This window comes from Apiotrichum porosum (assembly GCF_003942205.1).
Source record: "Apiotrichum porosum strain DSM 27194 chromosome Unknown scaffold_3, whole genome shotgun sequence".
Lineage (NCBI taxonomy): Eukaryota > Fungi > Basidiomycota > Tremellomycetes > Trichosporonales > Trichosporonaceae > Apiotrichum > Apiotrichum porosum.
Window position 1 is genome coordinate 1,245,962 of NW_021167110.1, and position 27,106 is coordinate 1,273,067.

Consider the following 27,106-nt stretch of genomic DNA (forward strand, 5'->3'; position numbering starts at 1 on the left):
GGAAACCTGTATATCCTCTCCAGGATGCCAGGATGCCAGGATCGCGGCATCCGGTGGCCGGAGGGGTCGATACCCCAGTGCGCCAGCTCCAGGACAAGGCAAAATAAAAAAACGGCGACGGGCAGGAACGAGGAGATGCAGGTTGCAGGTTGGAGATGGTATGGCCGGTATGGTAGCTCTCTAGCGTTCCCGGGTTTCTTCTCTGTGCATCAGTGCAGCCCAAGCAGTGCGTTGTGTCCGATGGATCTGAGGAATTGGTACAGAGGGGGCATGTTGGAATAGAGATCTTGGCCTACGGCTGCCTGCATGCCTGTGTTGCCCAAGACCGGGTTTGCGGGACAGGTTGCGGCGTACGGTGGCGTCCTGGGTGGCACTCGGCACCCCTTGTGGTGTCCAGCCGGGGGGTGTGCCAGTCGAGAGTAGCAGCAGAAGCAGCAGGAGCTGGGAAGCTAAAGGTTGGAGAGAGAGACAGCGAGCGAGAGCACACCGAAACACCCGAAAGCCTTTGTGCTTTGTCGGTAGTGTGTGGCCCTCCCCGGTTTTGTCTTCTTTTGGGTCGCGATGCCCAACTTTTTGTTCCTCCGCCTGCCTCACCCCCTACCGCTCGCTCCGTTGCAACAACAACAACAACAACACGATGAACTGTCCCTCGTCTTGCATGCTGTGAACAATAACAACCCCAGTAGTGTAAGTTTTTGGTGGTGTGCACAAGGAGTGTACTCGCTGCTGGCGTTTCTGGTCGCTGGCATCCCTGCAAAAGGCCGGCCCTCGTTTACCCTGCGGTGGGGTGCAGCTCTGACACAGTTTGTGGGTCGGTGGGTGCCATTCTCCCCCCGGCCGCCGCCGCCGCCGCCGCCGCCGCAACGCCGCCGCCGTGTGGTCGTGGGCAGCAGCATGGCAGGCATGCAGGCAGCAGTGCATGCCGTCCACCACCTGAACGCTGTGGGGGGGGGGGGGACAGCCTGTCGCTCGCCCTGGGCCGGTCCTGGGGTGGCTGCATGGCTGCCTGCTCGTGTCGCTCAATCCTCCGTCTCTCGTCGTTCTTTCTGACCAGCTCGTCGTCCATTAGCCCAGTTGCAACACACACACACACATTCCATTCCACTCCCATTCTCGCACACCCACCCATCACCACCACCACCTCGTCCTCCTCGCCATCCTTGTTGCCGCCTGCAGCACCTCCCTCCCCTCCCCCCACCGACCCACGCGCCGCCATCCAGACGCCCCCCATCCCCTCTCCCCCGGACCCGTGCACGCTCGCGCTTAGGCCACCGCACAGACCACGCACACGCATCACACCCCCCGGTAACCCGCGTCCTCGTCTTTGTGTCGTCGCTCCTCCAGTGATCACTGCGGGCCTGGCATCACACATTCAACAGCTCTCCACTTGCGCAAACACCCATCCGCATCCATCCACATCCGCCAACCCCCAGCACCACCCTCCGTCGTCATCGATCTCAGCAACACCTCCCTCCCTCCCTCTTCCTCTGCCGCCCCGTCCCCCCTCCTCACGCAGAGCTTTTCCCCCTCCCTTGCTCGGGCGCACTTGATTCCTTCGGGGCATCGTCTCCCATCGTCCTCCATCCCAGTGGCCCACAGAGGTGAGCAGCAGCAGCAGCAGCCGTTGCCTCTCAACGAGTGTGCGCACAACACAGGGCGGTCGCTTACACATTCGCTCTCCTCTTGTTCTCTTGATTCTCACCTCTGTCGCTCTCTCTCTCTCTCGAAACACACGCACACACCCTACCTGCTTCGCCACTCGTACTGACCTCTTGTTACCACCCCATTTCCCATCAATCAATGATGCAGCATCCACAGGTCTCCGCAGTAGCCGGCCCATCACACATCCACCACCCCATCTACCCCTCCGACCCACCCTTCACCATGTCCTCATCCCAGACCCAGCCTGAAGTCCAGGAGAAGATCTCGGCGGCGAGGAGAGAAGCAGATGGCCTCAAGGACAGGATCCGTGCTGCCAAGGACCAGACCGCCGACACTAGCTGTGCGTGTAAAGGCAAAAACTCTTTTTGTCCATCATCAACAGTCCTCTCTCTGTACGAGACACTGACACACATGCCCAGTGCGCGCCATGGCCAATGACACACCTCCCCTCCCGCGTCTTACGCTCAAGGTGCGCCGTACACTCAAGGGCCACTTGGCCAAGATCTACGCGCTGCACTGGTCCGCAGACAAGCGCCACCTCGTCTCGGCGTCGCAGGACGGCAAGCTCATTGTCTGGGACGCCTACACCACCAACAAGGTCCACGCCATCCCCCTGCGGTCATCATGGGTCATGACGTGTGCCTACTCCCCCTCGGGCGGCTACGTTGCCTGCGGTGGTCTCGACAACATCTGTACCATCTACTCGCTGCGCGGCGCAGGCCCCGGACAGCCCGGAGGCCAGGTCAAGGTCGCCCGTGAACTGAGCGCACACACTGGCTACCTCTCGTGCTGTCGCTTCCTCAACGACCGCCAGATCGTCACCTCGTCCGGCGACATGACCTGTATGCTCTGGGACATTGAGCAGGGCACCCGCACCATGGAGTTTAACGACCACACCGGCGACGTCATGAGCATTTCGCTCGCACCAAACCAAAACCAGAACCTGTTCGTCTCGGGTGCCTGCGACGCGACCGCAAAGGTCTGGGACATTCGTACCGGCAAGGCCGTCCAGACGTTTACAGGCCACGAGTCGGACATCAACGCCGTCCAGTTCTTCCCCAACGGCGACGCCTTTGTCACCGGTTCCGACGACGCCACCTGCAAGCTCTTTGACCTGCGTGCCGACCGCGAGCTCAACTCGTACCAGCACGACAACATCCTGTGCGGTATCACGTCCGTCGCATTCTCCACCTCGGGCCGCGTCCTCTTTGCAGGCTACGACGACTACAACTGCAACGTCTGGGACACTCTCAAGGGCGAGCGCATCGGTGTCCTGGCAGGCCACGACAACCGTATCTCGTGTCTCGGCGTCTCGGGCGACGGTATCGCCCTGTGCACGGGCTCGTGGGACTCGTTGCTCAAGGTCTGGTCGTAGACGGACAAACAGGAGCAAAAGCAAGTAGTCGAATCAGCCGCCCCCCAATCTTCTTTTCTTATCTCTCACCCTCTATTGGACCTCAAAGCTACAGGATATACACATACGACCAGCATACAATGCTTCGCCGCTAGCGGAGACCCACCCCACCCACCCCAGTATACCCCAGCTCCCTCAGCTCCCTCAGCTCCCCAGCTCCCCAAGCTCCCCAAGCTCCCCAAGCTCCCCAAGCTCCCGCACTTGCCGTTTTCCGTTCTCTACATGTTGGCGGGCCAACGCCTTCGCGGCTCTCATGTCATATCCTCCCCCCACCCATATCCCATGTCTATCTCTATCTATCTATCTATCTATCTCTCCCCCTCCTTTTTTTTTTATATATCATACTCGATATGATTATGATGCCCCCACCCCACCCTTCCCCCCCTCGTGTAAAAAACGTAGCCAGAGAACATAGTGTCGCGTGGTGCGCGGCGCCGCAGCCTGTTATGCAAATTGGGTTTGCGGGATTCGTGCAAGTGAGCGTGGTGGTGACGGTGCGGGCGAGAGCGAGAGCGAGATTGAGGGCGAGAGCGGGGGCGAGAGCGAGGGCGGGGGCAGGGACGTGGGCGAGGGCGAGGGCGTGTTCGCGCAAACACATGAGCAACTGGGAACCGAGAGGTCAAAGGAACGGGGGCTTGAGGGGAGCGGCGAACAGCAGCGATCAACAGCAGCGGGGGATCCAGTGGCCAGTGGACTCGAGAGCCCGGACGACAGCACGTCGACCCTCGGTTTCTCGGGAGTTTGGCGCGCCCAGATCGGCCCCGCTGCCACGAGACTTGTTTCCCCACTTGGCCACTTTCCCAGCACATGTGCCCCCGGCAGGCAGGCTATAGATAGCTTGAAGGGAGCGGGGCGTGTCGTCCTGTGTACATGTGTGTGCGTGTGTGTGCGTGTTGGGCCCGTGTCGTGTGTGTGTTCGTGGTGGTCGACATGGGGGTGAACCCGAAGACTGTGTGCCACAACGAGGCCGGCGGCACGGTGGGTCCGAAGCACATTCGGTGTGGTATGCTGTTATGCCACATGCCCCAGGCGCAGGACTGTGTCGTTCCTGCACTGGCGCACTGGAGGAACGGGGGAGCTAATAGCTAACGTGCTACTGTCGAATGTCCTCGCTAGATCGAGCAGCGCAGTCAGTTGACGTGAACCGGGGGGCGCGTACCCGTCATGGACGCCGAGTGGCTGTCCGTCGACCCTCCTCTGTACCTCTGTCCCATTTCGTTGTCGCTGCCGTGCACCGAGGTGGGTGGGTCTTGGTCAGCCACTTGGTGATGTGGCATATGACATGGAATCAGTCAGTGTATCTAGCGTTGTGCCCCGGGACATACACGACATGGGAAAAACACCCGTCATGTCAGCAAGCGTGGTGTAAGCGAGTCGGAAGAGAAGCGGACCAGGACTCTACTCTTGTCCTTGGAACTCGCGCGAAATGCGCATTCACGCAGATACTGTGTGTGGAGGGCTTGTGGGTGCCCCGGCGCGCGCGCGCGTGGGGAGGGGAGGAACAACGGCACAGTGGGTACAGTGTGTGGGGCAGACGGCGGGCAACGGATGAAAGGATGAAAGGATGAAAGGGTGGACGGACCGAGGATGAACAGTTGAGGCGTTGTCGTCAGAGATCAGAGATCAGAGATCAGAGATCAGAGATCAGAGATCAGAGATCAGAGATCAGAGATCAGAGATCAAGAGATGAGCACACGTCTGTCTCGTTCTGCCATTCCTGCCCTCCTCACGTAGATGTAGAGGTAAGAGTCACCAGACCATCAGCGTTGCCCCCTGCCCCCCCCCCTCCTCCTAGCGCGCTGCGTGCGCTGTGCGTTCTTTGTCACCGACATGGAGAATCGCGTCATGTGCCTCGGGCAAGTATCTGCTGCGCGTGTCCCGCCGCTGCCACAGGTGAGAAGGGGTGCTGCATGCAGTACATTAGATGCATCTGTGGTTGCCGTGATATGATTGCAGATCAGCGATCAGCAAAGATCCGACGGAAGTGGACGTGTTGTCCACTCCAGCTGACCGATCTATCCCAGAGGCCCCACATGCTGGTAAACTAATCGAGTCCCACCCCCTCTCTGGAGCTCTGATGGATCTCTGATCTCTCTGATAAACGGGCCCATCTATGCGTGTGCGACAGCCTCGGCCATGCCCCACCGACCCACCCCGACCCACCGACCCACCGACTGACGTCAAAAGTCGCGCAAACCGCTCAGTCAGCCATGGCGACCAGGGACACGGGCACCCACGTATATCCCGCAAAACACACGGCGCCCGGGCACAACAACGCTACTACGCCGGCTGCCGGGGGGGGGTAAACTGCTGCTGTGGATGGCCGATGACGTGCCTCGTGATCACTTGTCGTGAGACATCAGAGACACACACGTTGGGCACCACAATTGATAATGGGATCCTGTGACGACGGTCCTGTCTCTGATCTCTGATCCTCTGTCAAAGGTATAAAAAACAGGCCGCCTGGGGACAAGCAAGCTCGTTCACAAGATCACCCACCCCACCCCCAGCAATACATGCTCCTTGCCCGCATCGCCCCTCGCCTCCGACTCTACAGCCTCCACACCGCACCCTTCTCAACCACCTCCACACTCAGAATGTCCCTCCCAACCGAACACAAAGTCTGGGTGCTCGCCAACCCGCCCGCAGCCTACGTCCAGCCCGACACGTTCGCGCTCGAGACCCGGGCCCTGCCTCCCGTGGCCGACGACCAGGTCCTCGTCAAGATCAAGTATCTCTCCAACGACCCTATCGTGCGCACACTTATTAGCGCTGCCATCCCGCGCGGCGGGACCATTGCGACCTCGGGACTCGCCGAGGTGGTCGCGTCCAAGTCGGCCGCGTACGCGCCCGGCGACCTCGTGTCGGGCCGTTTCGACTGGGGCGACTACGCCGTCGTCCCCGCCACCGCCCTCACGGGCAAGGCCATCGAGCTGCCCGGCAAGCCGTACGCGTCGCTGAGCGTGCTGGGCCTGGGCTCGCTGACCGCCTATTTCGGCGTGTTTGACCAACTCAAGGTCGCCGCCGACGACGTCGTGGTCGTCTCCAGCGCCGCCGGGTCGGTCGGCTCGGCGGCGATCCAGTTCGCCAAGCACGTCGCAGGCGCCAAACGCGTCGTGGGCATTGCGGGCGGCGCGGACAAGTGCGCGTGGGTCAAGTCGCTCGGCGCCGACGACTGCATCGACTACAAGAGCCCCGACTTCCGCGAGCGGCTCGCGGCGGCCGTCCCGGACAAGATTGACAAAGTGTTTGAAAACGTCGGCGGCGAGGTCCTCGACACCATCCTCCCGCTCATGAAGCCCCACGGCCAAATCGCCGTCTGCGGCCTGCTGTCGTCGTACAACGGCCAGCAGCAGGTGTTCAACAACTTGCTCCAGGTCATCTCGCTCCGGATCGACGTGCGCGGGTTTACAGTGATGGATTTCGTGCCCCGCTGGGCGGAGACGGCCCAGAAGGTCGCCCAGTTTGTCAAGGACGGTAAAGTGTCTGCCACGGATACCGAGACCGTCGTGACCGCGACCGTCGACGAGATCCCGCAGACTTGGGCGCTGCTGTTTACCGGCAAGAGCCGCGGAAAGCTGCTCACCCAGCTCGAGTAGAGCAAAGTCACTACGTAGCCTCAGACACTACCTATGCAGCATGCTCGCTTGACTTGACCTGGAGTTGCTTTCCCCTGTCTGTAACGTGCTGAACCTCTTCTCCCCCAGTCGTTACTCCGTGCTAAAGATTCGCCGACGCTCTGCGTGCTCGGATCGAGAGCAGAACCTTATGCCATTCACCATACGTAGCTGTGCATCTATCTCAGTGTGTACATCAGTGCGTACACCACCGTGTTGGCCACGATGAACGGGTAACCCTTGCGCGACTGATTTTGAGCCCGCCACAAGGGGTGGACCACCTCCACCTCGTCGATATCCGACAGTGCCCTCTCTCTTGATCTCCACAGCGCAACTCCTTGTTCCTCTCGACCTCCATTATGGCACCTCCCACACCCCCAACGCAGCCCGAGCCACCAGCTAAGAGAACACCCAGCGACACCATCGGCGGCATCGTCCACCCCTTAACCGTGCGGCAGCACCTGTCGTTTGCCATCCCGGCACTGACCATCTGTATCGGCGGACCGGTCGCCATCGGCGTGGTGGCCTACGTCCTCGCCCTTGTCGTCCCCGTTCCACCGCTCACGCAAGCACTGAACGTTGTCGGGTGCTTGTCCCTGGGCTTCCTGCTCAAGCTGGGCGCCATGCTGTGCGTGCCCGCTACCATCATCTGTGAGTGGACACCCACAGGCCACTGGCCACTGGCCAGTGGTCGCGCCCTCTTCTGTCCCTCATCTGTCCCTCATCTGACCCCATGCCCAGCCGTGATGCACCACCAGTACGGCGGCGGCAAGTACCGGCTATACTGCCAGGTGGCCGCGTTTGGCCTAGCGTACTGGATCATGTCGACGCGTATCGACGAGCTGGCCGCCGCCGGCAACCAGTGCCAGTCCCGTGCGCTTGGCGGCGCCGGGCGGAGTCGTACTTGACGACACACCCACACTTAATCCGGCCGAGTCGCACGCACACACATTGCCGCCGGATGCGGATGACCGTGCCGTGCCATGTAGGCATGTAGCCAGCCGATGGAGCGCGCGCGGGGGTGCGAGACGTTGTCTGCAATGTATGATCTCTGACATGTCGCGCAGACTGCAGAGAGCTGGAGCCACAGACTGGGAGAGGTGGCGTGGGACTAGCCAGTCGAGAGCCGCGGCCAGACTGGTGTAGTTGTCGGCACTCGATCGTTCGTCTACAGACGGCGCGCGCTGTGCAGCGTGTGAGCCGTTGGGAAGAGCTGGAAAGGGAGGACGACGTCGTAAGCCACGGCTGGCATTCCACCCGGCCTGGTGGTGTGGAACATTCATTGTCTGGACCACAACGCCAGCGCCACCAAACGACACTCTGCTGTGTTACCATGTTGTCTCGTGCCGTGCTCTGCCTCTCGTCTCCGTTGCTGCAGACCCCCGCCGCCCACATGCATATATACCAAAATCTCATCTCTCCACTCCTCTCTTCTCCAAGCGACACCCACCCCCGCCAACCATGCGCCTCTCGAGCCCACCACCACTACCACTGGCAAGACGTACCGACGACGGCGGCGGCGTCGGGCACATGACCACGGCCCAAGTACTCATCTGGCTGGTTCTCATATACGCCGGTGTCGTGTGCCTGCCCGTCCTCCTCGGCCTGGGCTGCAGCGTCCTTGGAACGGTCTTGGGGCTCCTGGACGTGATGAGAGCGCACGCTCTCGACAGGACAGCGTGCTACCTCGTCAACTGCGTCCCCAAGCTGTTTGCACTGTTCAACATGCCAATGTTTGTCCTCGGTACGTCTTGCCCTAGTTCCGATATCCGAACCCGTCGTAGCTCAGCTCACACACTTCCCTCTTCCCCGCAGCGGCCCTCCAGTGTGTCGTCCCCGTCAACGACACGTACGACACGTACAGTAAAGCCCTCGCCATCATGCTTGCGCTGGGCGTCGTCTTCTTTTTCCTCGACGAGCTGGATGCCTGTGGCTACATGTGTGCGGCACGTGTGCGCCCACTGGTGCTGCCTGCTGCCGCGTAGTGGGCACAGCAAAGGGGAGATTGGGTAGTATGGGTAGTATGGGTAGTATGGGGCGGTCAGACCCCAGTGTTTGGGACATTGACCACAGGCGTGGGAGCTTGTGGGTTTTATAGTACAGTACTCGTGGTAATGGGAGCGGGCGTGGGATCCCAAATGGCAGTGGCAGTGGCCAGTGACATCCGGAGCGAGTTCGTGTGCCTCGCTCGATAAAAGATAAAACGCTGCTCACGTCACCCCCGTCCGAGCCACACTATGCTGGCCCCTCTCTCGTGCCCTCTTCATCCTCCCAACGTTCTGCACTCTTCCTTTCTCCTCATCATTCACCCTCCACTGCACTTCACCTCCGTCACAAGCAAGCTACCTGCCCACGAGCCCCTCGCCCAAAAGCCACAACACAACATAAACCCAGCAGCAACCACGATGAAGGCCGCTATCCCTCTCGCGTTGGCCATCCTCGCCTCGCCTGTCGCCGCCGGCCCCGTCGCCTGGGGTCTGTGCTACACGGCCTGCAACGCCAGCTACGGCGTCTGCCTCGGTGCCCTCGGCCTCGTCGCGGGTGAGCAGCGGCAGCGCGCACAAGGCGACAAAGCAGAGAACAACCTGTTACTGAGCTGAGCATTCTGCAGGCACGTTCACCCTCGGCGCCGGCACGCCCGTCGCTGTGGTCACCTGCTCCGTCGCCCAGGGAGCGTGCATGAGCGCTTGCAGCCCGATCCTCATGGCTCCTACGCCGTGAGCTCGGGCGACCTCACATGCGACGGATCAAGCCCCTCTGGTTCCAGCCCCGGCATGAATGGCAGCGCTGCCTGCGGTAGACATCAAAATATCAAAACATCAAAAAACATCAGCAAAATAACATGAGCACAACATCAGCAACAATTAAACGCGCAACGGGACGGTCAGAAGTGTGTGGTCAGCGTTCTTGTTCCATAGGACCATGCCAAATGAGTAGCAGCGCCTGCGGAATCCAGAACTTGAGTTGCATTTCGTTACCTCTCCTCGCCTCGCATCTTGATACCTCGCATACCCATCCGTTGCCGTCGCCGTCGCAGTTCGTCTCTGACGTTCATCGTCGTCGTCATTAAAGGCCCACGCGGAAGACCTGTGGCCATGTCAGCTTTTGGCTCCGTCCGAAATCACGCAGCTGCCAGCCTGCCAGCCTACTAGCCCACTGGCCTACTCTACTCACCACGACGCGACCCGACTTGAGGTCGTCAAGCCTGTAGCTGACCTCCTCCGGGTGTCCGCGCTCGACCTGGAGGACGCGGAGCTTGTGCTTGTTCTTCTGGTCAAAGTCCTGGATGACACCGACGAGCGCGTCCTCGACAGACCCGACCTGCTGGGTATAACCCTGCAAGCCCTTTTTGCCCTTGAGCCGCGCGTCAAAGAGGGCCACCACGTCTCCCGGGCGCGGCTCGTCCAGGCGCTTCAGGACAGACGACGCTTCTTGCTCGTACACGACCACGCCCCACACGCCCGCGGCGACGGACTCGGGGAGCGGGATACGCGCTTGGTCGAACGCCACGCGCAGAAAGCCGGCGGGCGAGCCGTCGCCATAGTACCCGCGCTTGCCTTGCTCGAAGACTCCCTTGGCCGCGCGCAGGAGCGTGACTCCATGGTGGGCCGAGGCAGTCTGGAGCTCGTGGAAGCCTGGACGGGGCATCGACATGCTCGGGCGAGACTGGTCAACGGAAGCGCGCGGGTGCGAAGCAGTCGGGATAGGTGGAGGCGGCAGGGCCGAAGCTGGAGGCGGCGGCGCTGGAGCGTCGAGGGCTGGAGCGGTCGCCTGGCGCGGACGGCCAGCGGGGACCGCTGGCGGAGCAGCATCGTCAAAGTCGTGCTGCTCAGGAGAAAGGGTATGCGTGCGTGCCGGGGGCGGCGGGGGCACGTCCTCCTCCTCCTCATCGTCTTCCTCTTCCTGAGGAGGAGGAGGGGGAGGGGGCAGACCGCGAGGGGGTGCGTGTGGCGCGGACTGGGCGTGAGGAAGAATGGGAGCAGCCTGCACCTCGGGGCTCGTGGGGACTGAACGGGTGGGGATCTTGGGCACGGGTGGAGGCATAGATGGTGAACGACGTGGTGGGGGAGGCGGCGCGTCCTCCTCTTCCTCTTCCTCATCCTCGTCCTCGACGTCGTCGGCCGGGGGAGGGGGAGGGGGAAGCGGGGGACGAGTGGTTGTCGGCTTGCTGGAACGACGAGCAGGTGGTGGCGGGGCCTCCTCCTCGGGCTCTTCTTCATCCTGACCCTGGCCGACCTCCTCATGCTCGGGTTCAGGCTCGGCCACATGCTCCGGCTCTGGCTCGGGAGCGTTGAAGAGACCAAAGCCCAGGGCTCCACCGGCACGGAGACGCGCAAGAGTCGCGCGTCGACGAGCAGCTTCCTGCTCAGGGGTCTCCTCGCCATCGTCCTCGGCGGGGGCAGCGGCAGGAGCCTCACGGCTAGGCGCGTGGGCGGCCACACGGGGGGGAGGTGGCGGTGCGTCGTCGTCGTCACCCTCATTCTCCTCCTCTTCCTCAATCTCCTCGGGCTCAGTGGCGAGCGGTTGACGGGTCTCGGTCGTGGGCGACGTCACCACTTCAGCGGCAGGTTCTTCACTCATGCTCGAGGAATGCCGCTTGAAGACGGGCGGGGGCATGCCAAACTTGATACCACCGAGCTTGGCCATACGAGCTGCAATGCTGGTGCGACGGGCCGAGTCTTCGTCAACAGGCGGTGCGCCGTCGTCGTGCGAGGGCGAGCGGTGCGCGACCGCAGCGGCAATCGCTGCAGCACCGCCAGCTCCAACCGCTGCGGCCGCCGCAACACCGCCGTGGCCAGAGTGCTGCTCCTGCTCCTGCTCCTGCTCCTCAACCGGTGCCGGGGGAGGAGGTGGGGCGTGCTGTGGCGGCAAAGACCCCTTGCGCGAGTGGGTACGCGCTGGGGGAGGCGGGGGAGCGGCCTCGGGCTCGGGCTCAAGCTCGCGCGTCTGAGCAATGGGCGAGATGGCTGGGGAGCGGGACAGAGGGACAGGAAGGTCGTCCGCATCTGTCGTAGTCGGGGCTGGGGGAGCAGTCGGACGACTAGGGAGCGGGCGGGGTCCACGAGGGGACGCAGGCGGCTGTTGGTGATGGTCCGGGACCGATAGAGCAGTGTCGACAGTGTGGGCAGCCGGCGCGACAGGGGAGGTCGGCACCGGGGGGCGAGTGTGGGGCACAGGAGGGGCATCCTCGGTGGTGTGGGACAGCGCGCGTGCTGGCGGGGGAGGAGGTGTGGCGGGAGCGACATCGTGGGGCTCGGGGACATCCTCCTCCTGCTCGTCGTCGTTGTCCAGTGTCTGCTGCGGAGCAGGGTGGCTCGCCTGGCGAGCCGGAGGCGGGGGCGCGACATCTTCCTCGTCCTCAGGCTGAGCTGTGGGGGTGATGACATGGCGGACAGGCGGGGGAGGAGGCGGGGCGTCGTCCCACTGCTCATCGTCGTCGGCCTCGTCAGAGTCGACAGGAGCTGGCGGAGCCGGGGGAGCGGGTGCAGAAGGCGCAGCGGCGTGATGAGCGGCAGCGATACCTGCCGCCGCAACGCCAGCGACACCGACAGCACCGGCCGCAAGGCCAGAGGCGACGTGGTCATTGCCCTCGTCGACCTGAGCAGATGCCTTACGAGCCGGCGGCCGGGGCACCTCGTCCTTGGCGGGGACGGGCGCGAGAGCAATTCCCACAACGTCGGCGCCCTCGACACCAAAGCTGCCAGCACCGGCGTCCTCCTCAATGCTGATCATCTCGCGCTCGGCCTGGTGCTCGAGCTCGGCGGTAGGGGCCTGAGGAGAGGCGTGCTGCTGGAGAGGCTCGCCGTCCTCGTTTCGCGGAGGGGCCAAGGCAATACCAGCCGCAGCGGCGCCAAGGGCACCGAGACCACCAGCTCCAGCAACAATCTTGAGACGGTGGAGTTCCTCCTGCTCGGCAGTGAGCGGGATGGGGTCCTCCTCGCCGTAAATGGGCACCTGGATGGGAGGCTCGATCGTGCCGTCCGCGTTGACGATCTCATAGGGCGAGATAGGGCGCTCTGGCACTGCTGGGACAGGGACAGCCGGCGCAGAGGCGTCGACAGGCGATTCGGGGTTGGACGTTGCTGGCGTGGACGACGCGGCCGCACGACGACGGGGACCAGCAGCGCGGCGAGGCACGGCAGGCATCTTGACCGAGGCAGGAGCGGTGGTGACGGCTTCGGACTTGGCCACCTCAGGCTCAGTAATAACAGGAGCGGCGAGGGAAGGCAGGGCCACGGGGGCAGCGATGGGCTCGGCCTCGGGCTCGGTAGCACCTTCAGTCTCAGCGGGAGCCTCGACCTCGACAGTCTTCTTGCGAGCCGGGATGGGCTTGGGTGCACCCATGGGAGGCATCATGCCCATGGGACCACGAGCGCCGAGCTTGGCCATGCGCGCAGCAATGGCCGCGCGACGAGCCTTCTCGGCGTCTTCCTCAGACTGCTCCTCGGGCTCGCCAGTTTCCTCGTCGCCCTCAGCAGCTTCGGCTTGCTCGCCCGTCGAGGTGACCTGGGTGAGGGGAGCGCCGATGATGCCAGGGGAGACGGTGCGCTCGATACCCTCAACACCCTCTTCGCCTTCCTCCTCGGCAGGAGGCGCGGGGGGAGCAGGCGGGCGAGTCCACACCTTTCCGCTCGGCTTGGGCTTGGGCGGAGGGGGTGCAGCAGCACCGAACGCTCCACCAGCCTTGAGGGCCGCCATGCGCTCCTTGAGCGATCCACCGGCACGCACACTGGTCGCGGCGTCGGCCGCCGACATGCCTCCGCTGTCGTCATCGTGGGGGGCGGCAGGAGGGGGCGAGGGCGTCTTGGCCACGGAGGCAGGGGCAGGCGCTGGGACAGCAGCAACAGGAGCAGGCTCGGGCTCGCCGCTGGCAGCACGCTCCGCGGCCTCCTTGGCCTCTTGCTCTTGACGGAGTTTCTGGCGCTGGCTCCAGGTCAGACCCCCCGCGGGCTTGGGCTTGACAGGCGGGGGAGGAGCGGAAACCTTGTCCTGTGCAGCCTTGAAGAATGCCAAACGCTCCTTCATCGACATGCGGGACGCGTCTGGGCCATCTCCGCCGGCAGCTGGGGCACCAACAGGAGCTGGGGGAGCAGTCTGCGCCTTGGTCGGGGAAGGCGGGGTGGCCTTGACGGGAACGACAGTGGGCGCCTTGACGGGCGAAGGAGGCTCAGCGACGTGCTCGGGCTCGGGAGCAGGCGCAACGGGTTCAGCGATGGGCGCAGGAGGAGTGGGCTCCACATGGACAGGAGCGGTCTCCTGTACAGGCGCAGGAGGTTCGGGAACAGGCTCTTCGGCAGTCGGAACGGGGACTGGGGCAGCGGCGACAGCAGCAACAGGCGAGGCAGGAGCAGGCTCGGCAGTGCTCTCGGCTTCATCCTCGACGGGTGTGATAAAGTCCTGGGCGACGATCAGTAACATGCGCTGAAACGACGCGTCCACTCACTTTCGGGAACCCTCCCGACCGCGCACCGTCCACGCTCTCGCCTACGAGCCAGTCCTCGTCATCGGGTGAAGGGCCCGTCACGCGGATTCTGCAAAAGGTCAGTTCTGGTCGTCATTCGGCTAGTCGGCAGCCTGGGTCTCGCCCGTGGCGTGGGGCTATAGGGCTAAGGGGCGCCGAGTGCGTGCAGTGCGGTGCAACGGGGCAGCGTCGACGACGACGGCATCCGTAGTTTGCAAGGCTCCACAAAGGCAGTGACCGTTCTCCGACCTTGAACCGTGTTCTTGGGTCGTCGAAAGCGACCATTGCAGGCGCTACACCGCCCCCAATGTTGAAAACTCACGTCTCATCTTTGGCAAACGACAAGTCGGTGGCGTGTGGGGACTTGTACTTGAGTCTGGTGGGCGTGTCAGTCCCATCACCCGCGGTCCTGTTGTTTTCCAGCTTACATTGTCCTCGCGAGGTATGGGTAAGCCATTGTCCCCCCGCTTATGGATCAATTCGATGTAGTGTTAGTGAATGAGATGTTTGTTGTATTGTGCGAGAGAGGAGTAACGGGGAGAGCACAGGTCCCCATCGTGGAGAGCATCGTGACGCCGCCTCTCTCCCCCCTTGAGGGTTCGTGGCATGACGTACCCGCCTGGGTGGAGCGGGACCAGATGTGGGCTGGGCGGGTCGCCAGCCAGGCACAGCTCCGCGCCGCAGTCGACAACATCGCCCCTGGTCGAGCCACATCTGGCCTTCTGGACGCGTCGCTGCTACGCGGCACCTTCCATTTTAAGAACATTGACAACAATTTCATCTTGGGCACCTGACACATGTCTCTAATCTGAACGCTATGCCACTACCTCGCTCACGCTCGCAGTAGATGGCTCCTCCTTGACCTCTCCCTCCTCTCCTTCCTCGGCTGCCTCGACAACCAAGGTCGCCGGCACACCCTTGTCGACCGCCTCGGAGGGGACGTCGTCAGCACCATCCGTCTTGGCTGGTGTCTCTGTGTCCTCCTGGAGGGGCTCGGTTACGGGTTGGGGTGGCTCCTCAGTCTGGGCTTCAGCTGGAGCGTCCTCAGAAGGAGGTGCGGCCTCAGCCTCAGCCTCGACCTCGACCTCGGCAGTAGGCACCTCGGCGTCCTCTGCAGACTTCTCGGGCTCATCGAGTTGAACCTCAGCCTCGGGTTTAGCTTCAGCCTCAACCTCAGCCTCGGGCTCCACCTCGGCCTCGACCTCAGGCTCAGGCTCAGGCTCAGGCTCAGGCTCAGCCTCGACTTCAACCTCAGCTTCGGCCTCACCCTCGCCCTCGACCTCGACCTCGACCTCGACCTCCATGCCAGCTTCGGCCTCAACTGCCTGTTCCGATTCGCGTCCTGATGGGCCGCCGGCCTCAGAGGCTTGGCCTGAAGGTCGCTCGTCGGGGGGCGGCATGGGCGAGACAAAGCTCAACTCGCTAAAGTCGCCAGTCTCAAAGGCCTCTTGGAAGGCAATGAGGTCGCGCGTGAGCTCGACTAGGAGCTGCGCAGAGGACGGAAGCGGTGCAGGCTCTGGTGAGGGTTCCCGCATCTCAACGTCGCCCTCGCCGTCATCGACATTGTCGGGGTCCTCGTAAATCGCGCGACCCTTGCCCTTGCCGTTTCCGTTCAGCTCCTCCTCGAGTGGAGGCAGTTTGGGGCGAGTAGCGTACTCTTCGGGAATCTTGATGCGCTGGGACCGGTCTTCTCGTCTTGCCTCGTCGACTTGCACGCGACCAACATATTCGAGCATGTTACGCACACGCTTGCGCATCTCGGCGACAGTGATGCGCTTCATTGGGTAGCGCACTCGTGTTGGCGGCTCACGGTGGTTGATAGCCTCCCCATCGGTCTCTCGCAAGGGACGGTCCTCGGGCATGATGAGCTTGCCGGTGTCGTCCTTCTTCTCTTCAAAGGGACCGTATTTTTGATTCAAAAAGTGGTTCCTCGGCAAAAACTGGAGCGTGCGAGCGGTGGGTACCACAAGAGGCACAGGGTTGGGAGTAGGGAAGAGGTCGATAAACGATGACAGGTGGTCGGGGACAAACCAGTTGAGGTTGTGGATAGACACAGCTGTGTAAGGAGCCGAGGCAAGGTTGCTCGCAATCGCTCCTGCGCGACGCGTGCCGTGCTCGTGCGATGGTGGAGGGCCGATAGGCTGCGGTGTTCCAGCACCGCGGCGTGCAGGCGAGGCAATGTTGCCACCGCCACCAGGCTTGGGACGGTAGGTGTATTGATTGGGGTGCTTGGGCTTGGACGGGGCTGAGGGTGCTGGTGCAGACTCGGCGTCTATGTGGTTAGCGACCAGCAGCAGCGGAAGACACCTACCATCGTCCTCCTTTTTCTTCTTGCCCTTCTTAACCTCCTCTGCCTCGTCGTCCTCGACACGCCTACGCTTGCGCTCTTCTGGTGGCTCCTCCTTTTCACGCGAGCCAGACATTTCGCGGCGGCTTGCCTCGAGAGCGGCCTTGACGGCCTCTTCGTAAGCGGCGTCCCGCGAGTTCATCGTGCTGCGCTTCTTGGGCTCGTGGCGGCCACCAGGAGGCGGCGACATGGACATGGAGGGGTCGGTCGACACTCGTCGTTGGGGAGCGCTTCGCCTGCGGTCACGTCCGCTGTCCTTGGACGAGATGGCGGCCTTGGGGTCGCGCTCACGGTCGCGCTCACGGTCACGCTCGCGGTCACGATCGCGAGGTGGGGCGGCGGCGGTAGCAGCAGCAGCGGCCGGAGGAGCACGTCCTCGCGTTGGCCTGCGATCCTCGGGCTCGGCGTCGGTCGCCTTGCGGTTATGCGAGCGAGCAGCAGGCTTGACAGGCGGAGGTGGAGGGTCCATGAGGTCGGGGTCTGTCCAGCGCTTCGACTGCGAAGGCGGATGCCTATCTGAGCTGCTGTGAAGGTTGCGCAGGTCATCGGGGGTGGGGGCAATAAAGTTGGCGGGATTGCGGCCACGGCTCCGGATCCACTTGCGCAGAGGACCGTGAAGGTCGGGTCGACATTCCTCACAGTAGTACTCTGTGATGGGTTAGCAGTCAAACCTGGTCATGGAACCCACCGTCTGGAGCCTCCTCGTCGCCCCAAATGCCCATGCACTCGCCGTGCTGCCAGACCTTGCACTTGTCGCACTGAATCATCATCACCTCGATGTCTGCTGGCGTCAGCTCAATCGTATCTGATAGTCGATGCCTTACCTTCTCGCTTACACACGCAACGTGTGATCTCGCTGCCGTCGTCTTCATCGTCCTCGTCGCCAACCACCTCCTCAACTTCTTCATCGGCCTCTTCAACTTCCTCCTCCTTGTCCTCTTCTTCTTCCTCCTCGTCCTCTTCCTCGGCTCCCTCTTCCTCCTTGGCAGGCTCGGGCTCCTCGGCGGGTGGCTCGGACTTTTTGGAGCTCGTCTTTTCAGACTTTTCGCGACGAGGAGCCATGTCGCGGTGTACACGGAGCTCCTTTGGCAAGAGGTGGTCGTCGAGCAAGAGCTGCTCCTCGCCACGGCGCTTGCGGGCGGCGCGGGCGGCGCTAGCGCTGGGTTCGGTCGAGTTGGAGGTAATGGACGCTTCGGCCGAGGGCTCAGCGGCGTCACCATTCTCCTTCTCTTCCTCGGGATCCTCTTGCAGAGCGTCCTCAGCGGCGTCCTCGGCGGATGCCTTTGCGTCCTCTTCTTCTTCTTCGGCATCTGGCTCAAGCTTGATAGCGGCGGTTTTCGGGCCGGAGAAGCCTCGGACACCACGCTGACGGCGGTACGCGTCCCAGTCGTCACCGCCATCTTGCTTGCCATCGCCACCGCCGCCCTTCTCGGGAGACGACTTGCTGGTGGTAGCTGGCTCTGGCTGCTCGTCAATGTCCATTTCGTCGCCATCGGCTGGCGGCGGCGATAGGCTGGACATGCTTGGTGCGTTGTTGGCCTTGTTGGGGGATGGTGGGTCAAGGGTGTCAGATGGTGGTGCAGCCGCTCCGTTTTCTGGATGAGGCGCGTCGTCCGCCATCACGCTCGAGAGAGCGCTTGAAGATGCTAGGCGCGGTGCCCGGGATGCGGGGGATCGTGAGGGGGCCTTTGGTGAGGCCTTTGGAGAGTTCTTGACCGCCTTGGGAGGGAGTGGGGGGAAGAGGGGGCCGGATGTCGGCGGTAAGGGGTTGCGACCGCGCGTCCTGCGCGGTTTTGCTGTAGGGTGTCAGCACTGGATGCCATGGTTGGGCCGAGTCAAGGTCCGGAAGAGCTGGCTGGGGGGCTAGACGACGCTGACGGAGCTGGCGGGGGTGTCGGCTGGCGTCTGTCCCGTGAGGGCCAGACGGTACCGCCGCCAGCTGCAGCGAGCCACGGGGGCCATGCACTTACAATCGTCTTCTTCGTCTGGTGCAGGCGTTGCTGTTCCGGAACCCTTGGTGTCGCCGAGGGGCCGCTCGTCATGCGAGTGCTGGGTGGATGTTGAAGCCTGCCGCCGCCTGGCCTCCATGGCAGGGTGTGGGGTAGGTAGAGGCGCGGTGCAGCTGGGGGATGGGGGGGTGGGGGGTGGATGGGGAGAGGATCCCAGACAGGATCCTACAGAGATGGTGGAGGGGAGAGCAAGGGACAGGCTATGGATTGGTGTGACAGAGGTTGGATGGATGGGGGTGGGTGGGTGGGAGAAGTGGATGAGGTGGATGATGGCCTGCAGCTGGCTGCTTGTATTCCGAGCCGGCGGGGCTGCAACACACACAGAGCGGTCGCGCTCGCCGGAGTCGGGTGCCCTGGGTGCGCAGGGTGAGGACCATCCGTGGGAAAGTTGTTGCGCCCGTGGGAGAGTTATCCTGGCTGGCGTTATACCCCGTGGGAAAGCTTTTCCGCCACCGTGGGAGACCTTTCAACATTCATTCCCTGTGTGATGGATTTGCGGAGCGGTCACTGGCTGCTGCCATGCTCAGCTCCAAGACCATTATTTATTCTTGAATGTTCAGAACTCCTGCAGCAGCCCTCGCGAGATCAATCCGTCGTCCCCTGCTGCTCAACACCACTTCGTCTTCTTTCCCCCTCTTCAAACAACACATGTCGTCGTCCCCCGTCGCCAAGAAGATGAAGTCCACCAAGGTGAGTTTGTGCTACGAGTGTTGTCAACTAACGGAGCCAGGTTATCGGCACCCACTCGGGCACCTTCCACTGCGATGGTGAGCTATCCGGGAGCCTTTGCACATAGCTAACAGACAGAGGCCCTTGCTGTCTTCATGCTCCGCCTCACCGACGAGTTCAAGGACGCCGACCTCGTCCGTACCCGTGACCCCGCCAAGCGTGAGTTACACCCGCTGCCTCTCCCGCTGACCACCTTCTAGTCGAGCCCCTTGACATTGTTGTCGACGTCGGTGGTGTCTACGATGACGCCGCCAAGCGCTACGACCACCACCAGCGCGGCTTCACCGAGGTCTTTGGCTTTGGCGGCTTCAACAAGACCAAGCTCTCGTCGGCTGGTCTCGTCTACAAGCACTACGGCAAGCATATTATTGCCCGTGTTCTCGGTGTCGCCGAGGATGCTCCCCAGGTCGAGACCCTCTGGCTCCGCGTCTACGGCGAGCTCATTGAGAGCATTGATGCCATTGACAACGGTATCAACATCACCTCTGGCGAGCTTGCGTACAACCAGCGCACCGACCTGAGCTCGCGTGTCCGCCGTGTCAACCCCCGCTGGAACGAGACTACCAACGACGACGTCTACGACGCCAAGTTTGAGATTGCCTCCAAGATCACCGGCGAGGAGTTCCTCGGCCAGCTCGACTACTTTGCCAGCGCCTGGCTCCCGGCCCGCGACATTGTCAAGGGCGCCCTCGAGGACCGCCTCAACGTCGACCCTTCGGGCAAGGTTGTCGTGTTCAAGCAGGTGAATGAGGTGGGCCTGGCCCCAGAACTGGCTTTTACATTACAGTGTGCTAACTCTTACAGTCTGCTCCCTGGAAGGACCACCTCTTCGACATTGAGCCCACTCTCCAGCCCGCCGCCGAGATCCTCTACGTTCTCTACCCCGAGTCGTCCGAGGACCCCAACTCCAAGTGGCGCATCCAGTGTGTCCCCGAGTCGACCGACAGCTTTATCAACCGCAAGTCTCTCCCCGAGGCTTGGCGCGGTGTTCGCGACGCCGACCTCTCCAAGGTCTCGGGCATCCCTGGCTGTGTCTTCTGCCACGCTTCGGGCTTCATTGGCGGTAACGAGACCTACGAGGGTGCCATTGCCATGGCCCGCGCCGCTCTTTCCATCTAAGCGGAAGGCATAAAAGGAAGGGAGAAGTGGATAGGTGCTAGAGGTAGAGTACGGTAGTACGACATTACGCATCCATGTATTACGATATCCGAGGCCGTCTTTATGTGTCGCGCGGGGAGCAGACGTGCCGCTGTGATGAAGACGAGGAGATCTCGCCATCGATGTCCCTACCGTGTACCGCGTGTCGCGAGTGTGAGCAGAAACGCAGGTGCTTGGTTTCCAGCCTTTGGTCATAACGCACTATCAACTGTATTATGCGGCACATCAAGAACTTTATGCCGCGTAGTTGGTTATTTGGCTGGGTGGATAACACACTATCAACTGTATTATGCGGCACATCAAGAACTTTATGCCGCGTGGTTGGTTATTTGGCTGGGCGCATAACGCACTATCAACTTCATTATGCGGCACATTAAGAACTTTATGCCGCGTAGTTGGTTTTGAAGCCAGGCGGACAACACACTATCAACGGGACATTTCTGCACAACAAAAACATTGTGTCGCATAGTTGGTTTTTTCTTGGTTAGGGGCATCCTTCACACGGCGTCGAGTTCGCGGACCGCGGAGCTGCACAATGGGAACTTGGACCTCTGCACGCCAGCAGAGCACCCCCCATTGCCATCTCTTGTCGGCGCCACCACAGCTCTGTTGCTCTGCAACCCCCACTCGAGTCACGTGATGCACTGCGAGATCTGGCGAGACCAGTCCGTCCGGCCCGTTGTCCGCCATCCGAGATTTTCTTTTTTTCCGTTCGCCAGTTATCACGGATGACGTGCTCGCGAACCAGGGTAGAGGGAACAAAGAACGCGTCCAAATAATATTGTGTTGAGGCCCCTCATCTCTCCTTTGCATCCTTCCTCCTCCTCACCATTTCCCCACCATGAACCCCCTCATCTCGCGCATCCCCGCCTTTGCCCGCGCCGCGTCCACCTCGGCCGCCTCGGCCAACAAGCACAAGGTCGTCGTCATCGGTGGTGGCACTGCCGGTCTCGCGACTGCCAACCAGGTCTACAACCTCTTCAAGGCCCAGGACAAGACCCTCGCCGACGGCGACGTGGCGATTGTCGACGCCAACCAGCACCACGACTACCAGCCCGGATGGACTGTTGTCGGCTCTGGTCTTGCCCAGAAGGAGCAGTTCCGTCGCCCCCTCGACTCGCTCATCCCCAAGCACCTGGCTCACATCAAGGCCTCGGCTTCGGCGTTTGAGCCCGGCACCAACCAGGTCCTCCTTTCCGACGGCAGCAAGGTCGCCTACGACTTCCTGATTGTCGCTCCCGGTCTCCAGATCAACTGGGCCAACATCAAGGGTCTCCCCGAGGCTCTCAAGGACCCCCTCTCGACCAACGTTGGCTCGATCTACTCGTGGGACACTGTCGACAAGACCTGGGCCATCATTGAGCGCTTCCAGGCTGGCCAGGGTGAGGCTGTCTTCACCCAGCCCTTTGGCCCTGTCAAGTGTGCCGGTGCTCCCCAGAAGGTCAACTACATGTCCGACTCGTTCTGGAAGGAGCAGGGCCGTAACATTCACTCGACCTTTGTCACCGGCATGCCCGCCATGTTCGCCCAGCCCCACTACGCCAAGGCGCTGAACAAGATCCGCGAGGCCAAGGGCATTTCGGGCCACTTCAACACCAACCTCGTCGAGGTCAAGACCGACACCAAGACTGCCGTCTTCAACATTCTCGACGGCGAGAAGAAGGGCGAGCAGGTCGAGATCGAGTACGGTCTCCTCCATGTTGTCCCTCCCATGGGCCCCCTCGACACCATCAAGAAGTCGCCCCTCGCCGACGCCGTCGGCTGGGTCGACGTCAACGAGGGTACCCTCCAGCACAAGAAGTTCCCCAACGTCTTCTCGCTCGGTGACGCCTCGTCGCTCCCCACCTCCAAGACCGCCGCCGCCATCACCGGCCAGGCCCCCGTCCTTGCCCACAACCTTGTCTCGCTCATGGAGACTGGCAAGCTCGGCAACGCCATCTACGACGGCTACACCTCGTGCCCCCTGTTCACCGGCCGTGGCGAGCTCCTCCTCGCCGAGTTCAAGTACGCCGGCGCCCTCGCCGAGACCTTCTCGGGCCTCACCGACCAGTCCGTCCCCAACCGCGCCTTCTACCACCTCACCAAGGACGTCTTCCCCCGCGTCTACTTCAACAACCTCGTCAAGGGCACCTGGTACGGCACCCGTGGCATCTTCCCCCCTCAGTTCTCCTCGTAAACAAAAGCCGGCTAGTGGCGGTATTTGCGTGCCCGCGCGCGCCCATGTGGGGTAATGGTGGCGGCGGCGGCGGCGGCAGCGCAATAGTATTATAGATGTGCGTACATGCATAGATAGGTTGTTTCGGCGTCGACAGGAGCAAAAGGCCGGACGCGGGCACTGACGATGTGCATGTCGAGACAGTGTGCCTGCAGCTGAACAAATTAAGCATGAGCGAGGACTGGTAACGCTCTGACGATGCCGACGTTGAGGCCAATGTACATCAGAAACGATGCCACCCACCCTCGTCCATAAACTGAGCATGTGATGTGCCTCGGACCTGGTCTCCCATGTCGCCACCTCTCTATCTCGCTCCCTGGCGACCTCATACAGATTAAGCAGATTCTATGCATGTCATGCAAGATGCAGTGTGCTACCAAATGGTCGTGACGGGATTCTACAGGACTCCTTGGCTGTGAGAAATGTGTCAGTTGGTGCACTTCTAAAGGAGCCGCCTAACTCACCTGTAATACTGGAACGTGTCGTAGAGGCGGGTGTAGTTGGACGCTGTCGAGCTGACAATGAGACGCTCGAGGTACGCGTCGACAGCCTGGGTCGTGAGGCCGAGAGCAAAGCGCTCGCGGAAGTGGGCGACGGTGTTTTCGCCAAACATGGCAAAACAGTCCAGCTTCGAGTCCTTTTGCATGAGCTCGACAATGGTGATGAGCGAGTCCGAGTGCTTGCGGGCACACTCGAACCCTTCCTTGAAGAGTTTCTTGAAATAGACCCAGCCGGGCGAGTCCAGGCCACCCATGATCTCGACATACTCGAGCGGGAGCTTGAAGGGGGCAGCCTCAAAGCCCATGTTACCGCCGGGCGAGTTGGAGAGCATGAATCCGAAATCAATATGGATAAGATGGCCGTCCCGGTCGACGAGAATGTTACCGTTGTGGCGGTCTTTGATCTGGAGGAGATACGTAATGATGCTGTAGCCGGCGAGCGACTTGATAAAGTTGCGGCGGGCACGGGCAAAGATGCCGCTGTCGGGCTTGCCGTACGTGTTGACAAAGTGGTCCATGAGGCTCACGTGGCCAATCGGGGTACCCTCGGCGACGCGGCGCGCATACTCGCTCTTCTTGATCGAGTGCACGGACACGGCGTCGGTGATGGTCTCGACAAGACCCGAAAGCTCGCCAGTGATCAGGATGCGGAAGAAGCGTGCCCAAGCGTCACACTTTTCCTCCTTCCAGATCCGGCTGAAGCGCTCAATGAGCTGCGTCGCGAGCTGCTCTTGCCGCAGGTCTGCGCCAGTCTTGACAATGACCGAGATGACGTCCCAGTTGGCGAGGTGGCCCCACGGTGACGACGCGCGGATACGAGACTTTTTGGCGCTCCACGACTCCTTGAAGACGGCAGCCGACGGGTCGGCCTTGTTGATCTCGCGTCGCACAATGCCCTCGTCCTCGGCTGTCTGCCCCTCGGAGCTGCCCTGGACGTCCACGCCTTCGGGACGCGTCGTCATACGCTGGACACGCTCCTCCTCGAGCGCCATCATCTCCTCCATGATGCGCTCGCGGATGGCTGCTGCTTGTGCGGCCGCAAGACGGAGCTTACCGCCCGCACCGCCGCCACCGGGGACGTGAGGGTCCTCTGGTGGTGCAGCGTCCTTGGAGCCAGTAATCCAACCAGTGCCAGGAATCCAGCGAACCAGGGGTCCCGTAGTCGTCTTGGTCTCCTCCTTTGGCGGCACGAGCGAGGCATTCAGCTGCGCAAGCATGACGGCAGCGGTGCGCATACGCTCAGAATAGTCCTCAAGAGTGATGACGCGCTTGGGAGACGCGATGCCCTCATCTGGCACAGGCGTAGCTGCCGGGGAAATCGGGCGGCTCACGGCGTCGATACCGTTGGGCGTTGTCTGACCAGGTGTACGGGCTGCCCCGAGGGATGATCGGCGCGACGTGCTGTCGTCCAAGGCGCTCGAATTCCACACTTCGAGATCGAGCTGCTTGTTCTTTGGCGCACTGGGAAGCGGGATCGAGTCGCGGAGGTCGGGGACTGTGTCTCGCACCGACAGCTTGTTACCGTACAGCTGCTCGACGAGGTCCATCTCCTCCATGTCCTCTTCCGGGACTGACTGGCGCGCCTCGGTCGGAAGCTCCTCTGGCTCCTCCTCGTATGGCAGGTCCTCGTCCTCGGGACTGGCAACGCCAGGGCTGGGCGCCGGAAGGATACCAGGCATAGGAGAACCAAAGCCGTCAAAGGATGGCGGGGTGTGCGCGCCGGCAATGCCCTGCTCCTTTTTACGGTGCTTCATGTCCTCTTGCACGACAATCTTCTTGAGCACCTCACGGTTCTCGCGTCGTGTGGGGTCAAAGTCCAGGTCGTCTTCGAGGATCTCCACGTGGAGGACATATGGTGCACGCTCAGCCGAGTTGAGCACCACCGAGTCGCCGGGCGAGATACGGACCACACGAGAGTGTGCACACTTTTTCGACTTGCGGTCGCGCTTCAGCAACGATCCCTCTGGTTCGGGCTTGTCGTCGCTCCGACCGTGCTCGGCGTTGCACCACAGGGGCATACACACCTCGGCGGGGAGCATGTGGTTGAGGCTCGTGAGTTCTGCACGCAGGGCAGAGATACGGGCCGGCTTGGGGATAACCAACAAGCGGTTGGAAATGTCCTCGAGCAAGAGCAAGAAGCGAATCTCGCTGCGGCAGTAGTGGCTCTTGAGGAGCTGACGTTGTGCCTCGAGCGAGTAGGCCGCGAGTAGTGCATCGGCGCTTGGGGGGCGGGTCGATGAACGACGCTGGAGCGACGCGCCGCCGTACAGGTCGGGCACAGAGTTGAATGGCTGGTGACCGCCACCCTGTTGCTTTGGCAAGGGCACAGGAGGAGTATCGGGGCTCTGGTCAAAGGGATCCCGTGCGCGGCGATCAGAAAGGACGGAGAAGGCAGGCGCCGACTCGTGAGCAGAGGCAAAGAAGTTTGGCGTTGTGGACGAGGGATGCACTGCTGGGCGGAAGGGCATGGGCGATGCGCGACCCGACGGCGGCAGAGTGACAGAATGCCTTGGTGGCCTGCTAGCAGGTCTGCTGCTGTCGTCTTCTGAACCGTCCGAGTCTGGGTGGGGTTGCCTCTCCCACCGACCTCGTGGCACATCGGCGCCGCCGCCTTTCTCCACTTCAATACGAGCGCGCACCTCGTGCGCGTCGTCGATCGGTCGGCGGCCCTGCATGACTGCCCATTCACCGACGAGCGCCGTCAGACCAGGCATTGCTGGCCCGGCAATCATGGCGCCCATACCGACGAGTGCCGAGCCGGCATGTGGGTTCACGCGAACGCGCGGAGTCACAGGCCCGGCCGTTGGCAGGGCGCGGCTGAGAAGCCGCTGTGCCGTCGAGCTGAGGGACGGCGACGATGCGTGCGGCGATGGAGGGAGAGAGCGGTACGGTGAGCGGCTCGGCTCGGGAGGGTCTCCGAACAGAATCTCGTGGCAGCGGTGCAGAACACGCTGGCAAATGTTAAAGGGGCGGGGGTTGGTGGTGCGTGTTGGTGTGAGGTCATGCAGCGCCGACTGCATGAACCAGAATGTCTGCCGGCGTCAGTTTAGCAAGACAATGATGGTAAACTCACCAGCATCGCGGCGTGAGTGTTCTCCTCTGCGCGCTGGAGCACAAAGCCCTCGAGCGCATTGCTCTCAGTGGGCCGTGTGATCAACAAGTGGCTATAGGTGGGTCAGTAAGAGAACAAGGACAGTGAGAGCTACAGCCTTCGGCGCCGTATTTGGGCGTGCCGAGATGGCGCCGCAGGCAGGAAGGCACCTCGACCACCTTGACAGGTGACCTCAAAGCCACGGGGCAAAGATGCTTCTTGACGCCTAGCCCACCCCCGGGTGGTTGGCTTTTCAGAGTGTGACCAGTTATCCGCCAGCGGACGACGGCGCTCCAGGAAGTACCCAGGAGACGGGGAGGCTTGTAGGGAATTGGGAAAGGAGGAGCGAGGAGCAAACGTACCAGATCTGGGGCCAGTAGAACTCGACCTCGTCGGCGGGCATGGAACGCATGCGCCAGCAGAGGTAGTGCGAGATACCGATGCTCTCCGGGTAGGTCTTGAGGTAGTGCATCGCCACCGAGATGGAGAAGTACGGCGAGAGGAAGAGCCGCAGCCTGGGGAGGGCGGGGTGTCAGTGAAAGGACGACAGGTGGGCCGCTCGGCGCCGTCACCACGACGCAGTGACGAGCAGCCGAGGTCCCGGGGAGGGGAAGGCTCACAGTAGTGCGTGGGACATGGTGGGCGATGCGTGATGTATGGGGTAGGAGGGGAGAGGGCGTGCTGCGACACGTTGTTGAGAGCTCGTCCTCCACTCGGGTGGAGGAGTGCGCGTTGGGTGTTGGTGTGTGGTGTAAGTGTGGTGTGCAGGCTGCGGGCCCGTGCGAGGCTGCGGAGGTGGTGGGGGACGGGGACACGGGGACGGGGATGAGGACGGGGATGGAGTCGGAGACGTGTGCTGCGCGCGGGGGGGCTATGAGCCCATGCGTGAGGGGGGTGAGTGG

The 27,106-nt window shown here is 62.2% G+C and overlaps 10 protein-coding genes across 10 annotated transcripts; 7 read left to right on the forward strand and 3 right to left on the reverse strand.

Annotated features, from left to right (window-relative positions):
- Nucleotides 1–1,884: 1,884 nt before the first annotated feature.
- On the forward strand, nt 1,885–3,037 carry GPB1 (guanine nucleotide-binding protein subunit beta 1; the record flags this gene model as incomplete). The annotated part of the gene is made up of 2 exons (XM_028621529.1): nt 1,885–2,002; nt 2,082–3,037. 2 exons carry the CDS (start codon nt 1,885–1,887, stop codon nt 3,035–3,037), a joined length of 1,074 nt encoding a protein of 357 aa, XP_028477981.1.
- Nucleotides 3,038–5,673: 2,636 nt separating this feature from the next.
- EHS24_006056 (uncharacterized protein) lies at nt 5,674–6,675 on the forward strand (the record flags this gene model as incomplete). The annotated part of the gene is made up of 1 exon (XM_028621530.1): nt 5,674–6,675. One exon carries the CDS (start codon nt 5,674–5,676, stop codon nt 6,673–6,675), a length of 1,002 nt encoding a protein of 333 aa, XP_028477982.1.
- A 377-nt stretch (nt 6,676–7,052) lies between these two features.
- On the forward strand, nt 7,053–7,601 carry EHS24_006057 (uncharacterized protein; the record flags this gene model as incomplete). The annotated part of the gene is made up of 2 exons (XM_028621531.1): nt 7,053–7,344; nt 7,435–7,601. The coding sequence occupies 2 exons, from the start codon at nt 7,053–7,055 to the stop codon at nt 7,599–7,601; spliced, it is 459 nt and encodes a 152-aa protein (XP_028477983.1).
- Nucleotides 7,602–8,154: 553 nt separating this feature from the next.
- On the forward strand, nt 8,155–8,678 carry EHS24_006058 (uncharacterized protein; the record flags this gene model as incomplete). The annotated part of the gene is made up of 2 exons (XM_028621532.1): nt 8,155–8,437; nt 8,509–8,678. The coding sequence occupies 2 exons, from the start codon at nt 8,155–8,157 to the stop codon at nt 8,676–8,678; spliced, it is 453 nt and encodes a 150-aa protein (XP_028477984.1).
- Nucleotides 8,679–9,098: 420 nt separating this feature from the next.
- On the forward strand, nt 9,099–9,414 carry EHS24_006059 (uncharacterized protein; the record flags this gene model as incomplete). The annotated part of the gene is made up of 2 exons (XM_028621533.1): nt 9,099–9,234; nt 9,305–9,414. 2 exons carry the CDS (start codon nt 9,099–9,101, stop codon nt 9,412–9,414), a joined length of 246 nt encoding a protein of 81 aa, XP_028477985.1.
- Nucleotides 9,415–9,759: 345 nt separating this feature from the next.
- Nucleotides 9,760–14,612, reverse strand: EHS24_006060 (uncharacterized protein; the record flags this gene model as incomplete). Its single annotated transcript, XM_028621534.1, has 5 exons — nt 9,760–9,780; nt 9,868–14,091; nt 14,138–14,225; nt 14,478–14,531; nt 14,584–14,612. The coding sequence occupies 5 exons, from the start codon at nt 14,610–14,612 to the stop codon at nt 9,760–9,762; spliced, it is 4,416 nt and encodes a 1,471-aa protein (XP_028477986.1).
- A 358-nt stretch (nt 14,613–14,970) lies between these two features.
- Nucleotides 14,971–18,590, reverse strand: EHS24_006061 (uncharacterized protein; the record flags this gene model as incomplete). The annotated part of the gene is made up of 5 exons (XM_028621535.1): nt 14,971–16,427; nt 16,467–17,150; nt 17,191–17,283; nt 17,339–18,298; nt 18,473–18,590. 5 exons carry the CDS (start codon nt 18,588–18,590, stop codon nt 14,971–14,973), a joined length of 3,312 nt encoding a protein of 1,103 aa, XP_028477987.1.
- A 569-nt stretch (nt 18,591–19,159) lies between these two features.
- EHS24_006062 (uncharacterized protein) lies at nt 19,160–20,359 on the forward strand (the record flags this gene model as incomplete). The annotated part of the gene is made up of 5 exons (XM_028621536.1): nt 19,160–19,201; nt 19,242–19,278; nt 19,319–19,399; nt 19,441–19,982; nt 20,045–20,359. 5 exons carry the CDS (start codon nt 19,160–19,162, stop codon nt 20,357–20,359), a joined length of 1,017 nt encoding a protein of 338 aa, XP_028477988.1.
- An 880-nt stretch (nt 20,360–21,239) lies between these two features.
- On the forward strand, nt 21,240–22,574 carry EHS24_006063 (uncharacterized protein; the record flags this gene model as incomplete). The annotated part of the gene is made up of 1 exon (XM_028621537.1): nt 21,240–22,574. The coding sequence occupies one exon, from the start codon at nt 21,240–21,242 to the stop codon at nt 22,572–22,574; it is 1,335 nt and encodes a 444-aa protein (XP_028477989.1).
- A 436-nt stretch (nt 22,575–23,010) lies between these two features.
- Nucleotides 23,011–26,841, reverse strand: PIK1 (Phosphatidylinositol 4-kinase pik1alpha (PI4-kinase)(PtdIns-4-kinase); the record flags this gene model as incomplete). The annotated part of the gene is made up of 5 exons (XM_028621538.1): nt 23,011–23,026; nt 23,078–26,145; nt 26,187–26,277; nt 26,567–26,719; nt 26,825–26,841. The coding sequence occupies 5 exons, from the start codon at nt 26,839–26,841 to the stop codon at nt 23,011–23,013; spliced, it is 3,345 nt and encodes a 1,114-aa protein (XP_028477990.1).
- Nucleotides 26,842–27,106: the final 265 nt, after the last annotated feature.